General features: G+C 39.0%; 1 protein-coding gene and 1 long non-coding RNA gene across 2 annotated transcripts; both read right to left on the bottom strand.

Annotated features, from left to right (window-relative positions):
• Positions 1-659: 659 nt before the first annotated feature.
• On the bottom strand, positions 660-1,407 carry LOC119416955. Its single transcript, XR_005187123.1, has 4 exons — positions 1,336-1,407; positions 1,218-1,243; positions 990-1,012; positions 660-910 (listed from the first exon to the last, which is right to left on the bottom strand). It is a non-coding gene; the product is annotated as an uncharacterized LOC119416955 (long non-coding RNA).
• A 450-nt stretch (positions 1,408-1,857) lies between these two features.
• On the bottom strand, positions 1,858-10,360 carry pa2g4b (proliferation-associated 2G4, b). Its single transcript, XM_037684156.1, has 13 exons — positions 10,179-10,360; positions 8,928-9,056; positions 8,736-8,841; positions 8,581-8,650; positions 8,396-8,488; positions 6,827-6,890; positions 5,699-5,777; positions 5,529-5,607; positions 5,298-5,431; positions 5,086-5,180; positions 2,976-3,103; positions 2,813-2,866; positions 1,858-2,728 (listed from the first exon to the last, which is right to left on the bottom strand). Exons 1-13 carry the CDS (start codon positions 10,264-10,266, stop codon positions 2,669-2,671), a joined length of 1,179 nt encoding a protein of 392 aa, XP_037540084.1. The 5' UTR covers positions 10,267-10,360; the 3' UTR covers positions 1,858-2,668.
• Between the last annotated feature and the right edge of the window lie 301 nt (positions 10,361-10,661).

Consider the following 10,661-nt stretch of genomic DNA (forward strand, 5'->3'; position numbering starts at 1 on the left):
TGGCAGAGCTGCTGCCTCTCAGCGAGCAGGTCCCTGGTTCAAATCCCGGTGCGGGGTTCTTTCTGGGTGGAGCTTGCATGCGTGGGTTTCCTCCCAAAAACATGCATGTTAGGCTGATAGCAAATTGTCCCTAGGTGTGAGTGAACAGTTGTTTGTCTTGGTTGTCTCTGTGGACATGTGAACTGTCCAGGGTGTACCCTGCCCTCGCAGTGATTTATGGACATGGGACACCAGCGACCCAAAATGGAAGCAGGTAAAAAATAATGTATGGATGGATTTCACATCATGTAATTTTAAGTGTAGCTCCCAAATTGCTTCAAACACACCTTAAGACTTAGGTTAACATATTTTGATTAGCTGTGAAGTAGTTTTCTATCCATGTTTTTTTCTGCGATACCCAAACATCACATTCAGGCAAATACATTTTTTAGTTGTGTACCTGTAATTTTTTTAGTACCTTAATCAAGATAAATTGAGTTAATTTAATCAATAGTTTCTGTCTATACAGTAGTTTGTGTTGAAATTGTTTATGTTTTGACTCAGTTTTTCCCAGATTGATTGTTCCCTATAGATAAAAAACAGTCTTATCAGTGACTGATTTGAGACATACAGTAAATATTAGATCCTTTAAAAAGTGACAAAGAATATGTGACAAGGACTTAAAAACCAAAACTTTTAATCACAGCATGAACAAACAAATGACAAAAGTTGAAGAACTGAGGAGTTCAGAATGTCCCAAAGAAAAAGCCTGCCAACAAGCAGGGTTCAAGTCGCCTCCTGAGCATCAAGCTGCTGATTCATTTGTCCTCAGGCTTCAAGGATGTCCAGCTTCCAACACAGACGGAACAGCTGGACCAGGAGGACACTTCACTTGGACCTCTGCCTCATCTTTCTTCTTTTGCGCTTCAGCCTGCACACAGCAACATGATAAGCAGTCAGTAAAAAAACGTCCACCTTACAGAACTCACTCTAAACGAGAAAAATCTTACCTGCGCATGCGCTTCTTTCGCCACTGTAAACAACAGAAATGTGATTAAAAACTAACTCGAAACAAACAAAAAAAATTTGCAAAAGATTCGTTGACACTTAAGGTAATAATCAACGGCTGCAAACGAACAACAACAACAAAAAAATCACACTTGCTGGTTAGCTAGCTAGCAAATGTTAGCATCAGTAAAAGGTCCATTTGTCTCGCCACAGAAAATTAAAATACCAACCTTAGCTCTCATTTCAAAGAGGGAGGCTGAAAATAGAATAAAAATATCAATGATTATTTTATTTGGCTATAAGATTACGCAGATTAACTTGGATTCAGACAGCAGCTAATGTACTCACCGAAAGCGAACAATCCACTCGACGCTCTACCAATGACGTCATAACCCGTTGCATGTATGCAGTAAGTACGTCAAATGTAATGGACGACTACTGAAACCTGGGAAATTGAGTTTTCCGAGACTCAAAACACAGCGAAACGTGAATATTTCATTGTTTTTAAGTTACTTTAAATATCGAGGTTTGCCGTTTTAACCACTTGCGCAACTTTAAATAGTTACACTTTCTTAAAATATGATTTTAATTTTATTTAAAAAATTTGGGCAATTTAACAGTATTGTCTATTGTAGATCGTACAAGTTGTGACAAGCTATTGTGAACACTAGTGCTACTTCAAAAACAAAGAGCGTGGGTATATATATTTTTGTTTCGTTTTTAGCTCTTGAGAGAGGTACATTAATCACAATTTCTAATAAAGGCTGATCAAACAGTTGCATACAATTACAATACAGCACTTTTGACCATTTTTAAATGAGTAAAATCACAAATTATCCTGTTAATTAAAAACAAACACAAGTAGACAAGTGATACTAGCATGTTATTTATTGTTCCCAAAAATAGTCTCTGAAACTGGGACTTGTTTAACAAAAGCATCCATCTATCGATCTAACCGTTATGATCTTATGTGTACAACAGATTGACTCTGTGGCACCAGAGGACTGAATGCTGAAACCTTGGCAGGAGTACAGACCGTCCACCACAGAGGGGAAAAAATGAAATGTCTTTATGTCAGTTTTAGAAATTGATATCCACATAACCTACTGTGGACTCCTGGAAGAATCAACTAAAGCACAGACTGCTCGGGCTGTAAATATAAATGCTGCGTTTAAAGTTTATTCAAGAGTACTGGTACTAGCAGGTAATAATGTCACAGTGACAGACATGTCCACAAAAAGTTAACACTCCTTTCAAAGGTGTGGATTCAGGTGTCTGACAGAGACATTTCTCTAAAAGACATGATGACACAGCACTGTGCATTCTTCATCCGCTGCTTTATCAAACTCATTTCATTTCCCATGTCTTTCATGACACTAACTGAAAAGAACAAATCAAACCAAGTGGAACGTGATCTTATGTGGACTGGCCCAAAACATCTCTTCCATGATAGAACTGCAGCAAAACGTTACCTCAATGAAATTTAAATTTACTAAATATATGTTTGTTGTCAGAGCAAGAGGTCCATGCCATGTGTGTTTCAGGTCCCAGACTGAAATCTGTTAAATTCAGAGGTGTTCACAGCGGCCGTGCCCTCGAGCGTCTTAGAAGGCCGGGACAGAAGGTAATCATGCCATCTGCTCTTTGGGTCATCCAATTTCTGTCACTATTTATTGAGATTTTATTCTGCAGCTTCAGTCTCCATCGCCTGTCCCGTTGCATTCTCAACAGTCTTTGAAGCCTAGAGGAAATAAAAAAAAAGGATTTAGCAAACGGTTGTAAAACATGCTCCTGCGTTCTCAAAACAAATTAATCTGAAAGTCACCTTCTTTTTCTTCTTCTTCTGAGTCTTCCGGCTGGCCGAGCTCTGAAGCAAAGCCTTTATGGACACAAAGTAAGAGTATAAAATTACAAGGTAAGACACAACATATCCCCAAAACTGTTAAAAATCTTTCAGCTGAGTGTCTCGTCCATCAGGCGCGTCTTACTTTTAGCTCAGGATCCTCCACTTCGTGCTCAGACTTGTAAAGTTCGGGCTCAAAGAGGCAGCTGGTGATCCGCAGTGATCCGTTAGCCATGAGCAGCACGGTGAACTTGAACTGGGCCACAAACTCGCCTGAATTAAAAACAAGTGTTAAAAACTGAAGAGGCGGGGGTCCTTACACTTTAAGACTATGAAGGATTTACCAACGATTTTCTTTTATTCTGCGTTTTAGACGACAACTTAAAGACTTTTGCTTTGAAAGAGTACGAACTGTATGAATGCTGTCAAGTTTAGAACCTCAATGCTTTGGCAGGTTGTCCTTAATTTTCCACACCACGTAAATGACAGAATATACTGGTCTGGACTCTTACAGATAACATACAAACAACTCAGTCAGTGTCTGTTCTTTCCACCATAGTTTATTTTGAAAGGGTTTCAAAATGGAAAATATAGTCATGGAACTCAGATTAGCCGCAAGAATTCCTGCATCTCCACAATTGGCTGAGTGGATATTTAGTTTCAGTTGTTAATGGAAAAGCTGAAGCAGGAAGAGCTGGTATTTCTGTTGTTAACCGAGAAGAAGAGCCATTTTGTAAATGTGTCATGAAGAGAGCTTCTGACCGGCGGTGCAGGAACTTTTTTATTTTGCTGTCCGGCCGAGGCACTCATCCTCTCAGACAGCAGAGCCACAGACAGCTGCTTCTGTCTCAACACCATCTCCTTCCACAAGCTCTTTGAGCATCTTTATAAAAGTTTTGCTGGAACAGTTGTAAAGATGTCTGTATTTTCTAACAGCCTCGGCCAGATCGTCCTCAGCAGAGCAGTTAAAGGAAGTGAAAGGGAAGTGCAGTCACTTTTCCACATAAACATGCCCCAAAATTTATGATCAATCACAAAATGCTTGGCGCATACCCTGCAAGACAATAGTTTTGTCAGAACGTTTTGCACAGAACCAGTTCTCAAAGGTGAGGAAAGATCAAAAACGTAATTTTTGTCACAAAAAAACATAAAAGATAAACTATTTCTCCACTTCTAATGAAGTATAAATGACCCTTAAGTGGTATGTGGACAGAACATTGGGAACTGGACAGAATGTAGACATTGGGTGCCAAATACATATAAAAAAAAAACTGAATTAAAGACTAATTGAAAACGTGTTTCTGCTTAAAATGTCCATTCTTAATTAGTTAATGATGCATAATATAACTCTGGCAAAAACAGGCTGCATCTGTTGATATAAAATTTATCTGCAGCAACTGATGGAGCATGGACTTATTGAAGAGGCGTCCAATGTTATAGTGGAATATTTTAACCCCTATCCCTCATGGCTCCATATTAGGAGCCTCAGGGAAACTTAAAGAACAGTGGTATCTGTCAGAGAAGGTCAAAAGTTAAGCATGTTTTCTTATCTCTGCCCATGAATCATATGTTTGGGTTAGTAGAGAGAGCTGAGTGAGGAGCTGGGTGCAGAATGCAGCTGCAGCCAAGGACACCTCCTGCGCTCTGTGAACTCAGCTGAACTGATAAGATATAAAAGCAAGCTGAGGGGGAAGAGGCAGATTCTCGTGACTGGTCTTCATGTGTGTACATTGTATGTATGTGTATGTAACCGGTCCTGAAAATCTGACCTTGCAAGTAAAATCCCGATTAAAAATCTTCTTCAGCAGTTGCGTGTGGTTCTTTGTGAGTAAACAACATTAGCGAGAACATTTTTCTCCAACAGTATAAGGGGTCTCAGCCTTTGTGACTGCATTTGTAATGTTCAGTTGTATATTTTATAAATTAAAACCAACATTTCCTAACATCAAGTGGGTAATATACTGTTGTCACAAGTAGATTGTCATTCATAATAGCAATCAGTCTCATGTGGATTGTTGAATCTATTGTGAGCCACTTGATGAGAGAGATAGAGAAGGATGAGAAGTTGCTATAAAAGACTGATCAATGACATCTCCCACCACATGGTTTTGGTTGGGTATCTGACTGGATTTGTTTGAGTACACTTGTTGAAAGCAAGTGAGTCTGGTGTAACAACTGCAACAATTTTGTCCCAATTCTTAAAGATACCTAACGATAAACAAGGATTTGATTTTAAACAGGATCGTTCTACCTACTCTCCTTCTCATGCAGCACAGTGAACGGTTGCAGCAGCTCATGTTTGGCGCACTCCACCACACCAAGTCTGGCCTTTCCTTCATCCTCGAATGCTCTGAAGACACAAAGCAGAAGAGAGGGTGAGGTGGAGCAACCTGAGATGACTTAGCAACGATTAAAATAAAAAAATAAAATAAAGGGGAAAATGTAACTTGAAGTGAGGAAACGTCACCTCAGAGTGAAAGGCATTGTGTCGAAACGTCTCTCCACCTCGCTGAAGAACGTACGGGATGTCTTCATCTTCAAGCCGTATTGCCTGTTGGGGTCTCGTTTGTAAACTGTGATCCTTTGACCGGAATCCTTTGCCTGAATCATAAAAAAATAAAAACAATAAAATAATAATCATCAATTTTGATTCTTCAGAACTGAGCAGACAATCTAATCATCCCAAATCCCTTCTGACCTTCCCCTCTCCAGTGCTGACGAGCACATCCACTGCATACACCTCATGCACTTCAAACTCGGCCTTCTCGTGGTCTTTTCTAGAAACCACAAAGTGCCGAGGTCACCCACTGGTCACAGAGAACACATCTGAGACAATCTGATCTGAGGCCGTCTGCTGAAACAACTCACCTCTGCTGGTCCGTGGGGTTTTGAATGATGGTTTTCTCCCCATCGATCACATGCTGTTTAAGCTGATGGGACAGCATGCCTGCAGACGGTGAATCAAATCAGTCAAGTTTGTCCAAACCACATGAAACGAAGGTTTTGCCAAACGTTTCAGGGATGTGATTGAAGGAATAAAAAGAAAAGATGGCACTGTTGGGGCTTCCTGAGGAACACTTGGATTTAAACAAAAAATTAAAACTGTTTCTAAACTTTCTGGGCACCGGAAAGTGAGGTTTTTGCTTGTTTTTTATATTGAAAAATATATGACACAAGCTAGTAGCTAGTAGTTTGATCCTTTTAGCTTTAAGCTATCAGTTTGCTACTTTTATATTTTAGCTAGTAGTTTGCTCCCTTTAGCTTTCAGCTATTACTCTTTTTTTCTTTTTAGCTAGTGTTCTGATTCTTTTAGCTTTAGAAACTAACTTTTAGCTTCTTCAGCAAATTTGTCCAAAGCCAGTGCATTTTTGTGGAAAATGCTATTTCCCTAAATAACTCATACTTTCTGTTTGGTTATAAATTCAACACTTACTCCCACTTTGTTCAGGTGTTCATGTTTCAAAAACTCGTAAACTTTTCGTTTTATCACCCCTTGGTGAGTTCTGTATTACTGTGCCACAACACCTTCACTACATCAACATCGAAATAAAAGTAATAATGTATTGATGCTCCACGAAAATTAGCATAACATTAAAGCAAAGTATGCTAAACTTTTCCAGTGGTGTTTTTATACCAGGGATGACTCTTCTGTTTAAACTTTCTTTTTTTGATTCTTAATGGCAGCTAGATGTAGCTCTCCACGCAAACTGCAGGTTTAAATATTTTGATCATAAAATCACAAATTGAGCACATGATTTTATGTAGTCCTACTTTAAACACATGGTTAAATGCAAGTTTGAAATTTGAATAGAAACTAACTGTTCTACCTGTCACAGAACAAAATATAAATAAAGAAAAATACCAATTTGGGTTGTTAAAAATATAAAATAAAAGTATGTTATTCTTGATTAATTTCATCATCACATTAATTCTTGACTGGCCCAGATCTGGTTAAAACCAGAAAATTCACAACCCTGATGTTTTTAAAACACCAACCTTCAATGGAGGAACACTTAAAAGACTTGGCGATCTTGTTCCACGCTTCTGTGACTTGTGTGTTCTGTTGGAAAACAGCATGACATACAGTGGTGCTTGAAAGTTTGTGAACCCTTTAGAATTGTCTATATTTCTGCATAAATATGAACTAAAATATCATCAGATTTTCACACAAGTCCTAAATGTAGATAAAAGTTAAAATATTCACACAAATATTATACTTGGTTATTTATTTATTGAGGAAAATTATCCATTACCACCCAATAATTTTCAGTCAGGTCAACAGGACAGTTTACACACTGTCCAGTTGACCTGACTGAAAATTGTTGGATTGTATACCTGGATTATTGAGCATGGACTTTTTTTGGTTTTGAACCAGTTTGACATGACTGTCGACGAGGAAGAGGGCCAGCAACAGAGGAGGGGGACGTGACAAAGACACCATCTTAGCACCAACATAACTGGCTTGTTCCACTTTGGAGTAAGCTGTTTGGGGGAAGAATCAGTTTTGTGTTGTGTGTTTCCTTGACTGATGAAGCCTTTCGGATGGAAGATGAAACGTTTCAACAAAAAAAAAGAAACTGTCCAGATGACCTGACTGAAAATTGTTGGATTGTATACCTGGATTATTGAGCATGGACTTTTTTGATATCCAATATTACATATGTGTGAGTGGTAAAAGTATGCAATTCATTTAAACCAAAAAGTTCTATTTTGGTCTCATCCGTCCTCAAAACATTCTTCCAACAGTCTTCTGGCTTGTTCACGTGATCTTTAACAAACTGCAGATGAGCAGCAATGTTCATTTTGGAGAGCAGTGGCTTCCTTCTTGCAACCCTGCCATGCACACCATTGTTGTTCAGTGTTCTCCTGATGGTGGACTCATGAACATTAACAATGTGAGAGAGGCCTTCAGCTGTTAGAAGTTACCCTGGGCTCCTTTGTGACCTCGCTGACTATTACAAACCTTGCTCTTGGAGTGATCTTTGTTGGTCGACCACTCCTGGGGAGGGGAACAATGGTCTTGAATTTCTTCCATTTGTACACAATCTGTCTGAATGTGGACTGGTGGAGTCCAAACTCTTTACAGATGGTTTGGTAACCTTTTCCAGCCTCATCTCCTTAATCTCCTTTGTTCCTGCCATGATCCACTTCCACAAACATGTTGTGAGGAGCAGACTTTGATAGATCCCTGTTCTTTAAATCAAACAGGGTGTCCACTCACACGTGATCATCATCCCATTGATTGAAAACACCGGACTCCAATTTCACCTTCAAATTAACTGCTCATCTTAGAGGTTCACATACTTTTGCCACTCACAAATATGTAATAGTGGATCATTTTCCTCAATAAATAAATGACCAAGTATAGTATTTTTGTCTCATTTGTTTAACTGGGTTCTCTTTATTTACTTTTAGGACTAGTGTGAAAATCTAATGATGTTTTAGCTCATATTGATGCAGAAAATAGAACATTCTAAAGGGTTCACAAACTTTCAAGCACGATTGTATCAAATGAGCTGTGAACACGATTCTTATTGGTCAAATGAGGGCTGGTGGTGGCTTTACCTGGTTCCCTGGCTTGACAAGCCGAAGAGCAGCTTCTGAACAGAGGTAAGCTGCTTTGATGACATCAGCTTTCCGCCCTGTCACAGGGTTGTCCTGAGGGTGACACAGGGAATATGTTATTCACTGACAAAACATCCCAAGTTAATAACTGTGTAAATATTCTCAGAGAGTGCAAAAGATCGCACCTTGTTTGCTCCAACAACAAAGCTGTGAGCTACGTTTGAGATGAAGCCATCGACATGCACACCCAGATCACTGCTCACAGAGAACAACAAAACGTTACGAGAAGAAGGACTGCTTATTTAAACGACACAATGGTGAATCTCACAAGAGAACTCACATCTTCACAAGATCTCCATCTTTCAGTATGACTTCAGAGTCACTTCTCAGAGGGGAGAAATGGCAAACGCAGTTGTTAACTGACACGCAGGTAGGAAAAGCAATGCCTGAGGGGGAAAAAATTGAGGGTCAATGAGGAAGTACCAAGTAAAAAACATCAATAAGAACTTCTAAAAAGCAGCAAAGCACTTACCTTTCTTCATGTCCTTTTCCTTTTTGAAAACTTTACCAGTTTCTGCCACAATCAACGCATCTCCCTTCTCACACAGGCTGAGCACGGAGGCCCCAGCAGTGGCTGCTGCAGCTATTGTCTTCAGAGCCTCTGCAGGATGACAAATACACAGGATGTGAATGAAATTGGCACATTGGTAGCATAGAGTGCAACGTACTGAACGCACATCTGTTCACTTCTATGTGGTGTTATTAACTGTTAAGAAACATCTTAAGAAAAAAATGGGCCCTACAATGACATTCTTATTGATGTTTCTATATACTTAATTTAAATTCAACTCCTGACTGAATTTAACTGGTGCCTGGATAACAATAAATAAAATGGATAAACTCAAAATAGCAGATCTGAAGTACAAAAATCACAAGGACACATTGCATTTTTGTGTCAAATGGGATGTCGGATATTCGGCATTAACGTTAACTTATAATTTATTCTGGTGAAGATTCTCGGTCATCCAGGACATGATGAATTCAAAAAACGTACAAGACAAAAACAACTGGACTTTATTTTGTAACAGAAGACGTTTCGTTCCTCATCCGAGGAGCTGTTACAAATAAAGTCCAGTTGTTTTTGTATTGAACGTTTTTTGACGTTATAATTTATTGTTTAGTTGAAATGATGTGAAATCATCTCAGATGTTTATATAATATTAAGTAGGTGAATAAAGTAACAAAAGTGGGTGTGAGGTAAGTGTGGTCTTACATTAGCATACAACAAATATATAAGAAAAAAATCTGCATTTTAACATGATAATAAATTAATTTGCATGCTCGTAAAAACATATATCCTCTCCTCAAGATGGTTACTGTATTTTAGCATAATTTAACTATTACTGGACAAATATTAAAAACGTAATATACATGTAAATTGCCTACACGTTTTAATTGAAATACAGACTATGCTTTTATTGTGAAAACTACTACTATTTTCCAGCAGTTCCGGTTAGCTAACCGTTGCTAATGAGTTAGCTCAGTCACAAAGCTATTTCCAGAACTCATTCAGACAATGACAGCTACTTGCCGTTAAATCAAATCCACAACGCAGTGGGATTATCTGCCTTTTTGTTTGCAATATGCACAGAATTCTTGGTTACACACACACAGTGCTCATTTCCCTTAGTAATCCAGTCCCGCTGCTGCGGCACATGGCACAGCTGCTAGCTAGCTTGACCGATCCACAACAGGCGATTTAAAGCTTTTATTTATCGCTTACGATTAGCAATCTCTGCTCCCATCTTGTACTTGGTAACCACCAAGTCTTCAGCGATGGTCTGCTCTTGTGTCTCGTCATCTCCAGACATATTGGCACTTTGGCAGTGTATTTACTGCGGCGCGAATTCCAACCAACTTTTTCGTCTGCAGCGCATGTGTCAGCAGAAGCTCACCACACCAAGCCGCTGCACGCGGCGCCTCGTCCCGCCCCCTCGACTCCCTGTTGCTATGGTGACCAGATAAGCCATGATGCTTTCATCCCAGTTGGTCCAAAAAGAGGTTCATTTCGTTAGGCTTCATGTGCGCACACAACCCCCCGCTGCTGATCGAAACTTTTGTAATTTCAGCTACTTGTGATGGTCTCTTCTTGAAAAGAAATCAAAGCACCTAAATTTTATTTTTGTGTTGTTTATTGATTTAAAAAAATTGATGCATGGTTAATGGTAATAAAAGTTTTTTTTTTTTTAATTTACTTGTTTATTTA

The sequence above is a fragment of the Nematolebias whitei genome, chromosome 11, assembly GCF_014905685.2.
Source record: "Nematolebias whitei isolate Nwh7 chromosome 11, NemWhi1, whole genome shotgun sequence".
Classification (NCBI taxonomy): domain Eukaryota; kingdom Metazoa; phylum Chordata; class Actinopteri; order Cyprinodontiformes; family Rivulidae; genus Nematolebias; species Nematolebias whitei.

What these genes read in the sequence shown, in the direction of transcription:
- pa2g4b (XM_037684156.1), bottom strand. Translation starts at nt 10,266, where the DNA reads ATGTCTGGAGATGACGAGACACAAGAGCAGACCATCGCTGAAGACTTG. An exon ending in AACCCCACGGACCAGCAGAG is followed by an intron (nt 5,608 to 5,698) that starts GTGAGTTGTTTC and finishes TGTGGTTTCTAG; the next exon opens with AAAAGACCACGAGAAGGCCG. An exon ending in AGAAGAAGAAGAAAAAGAAG is followed by an intron (nt 2,729 to 2,812) that starts GTGACTTTCAGA and finishes TATTTCCTCTAG; the next exon opens with GCTTCAAAGACTGTTGAGAA.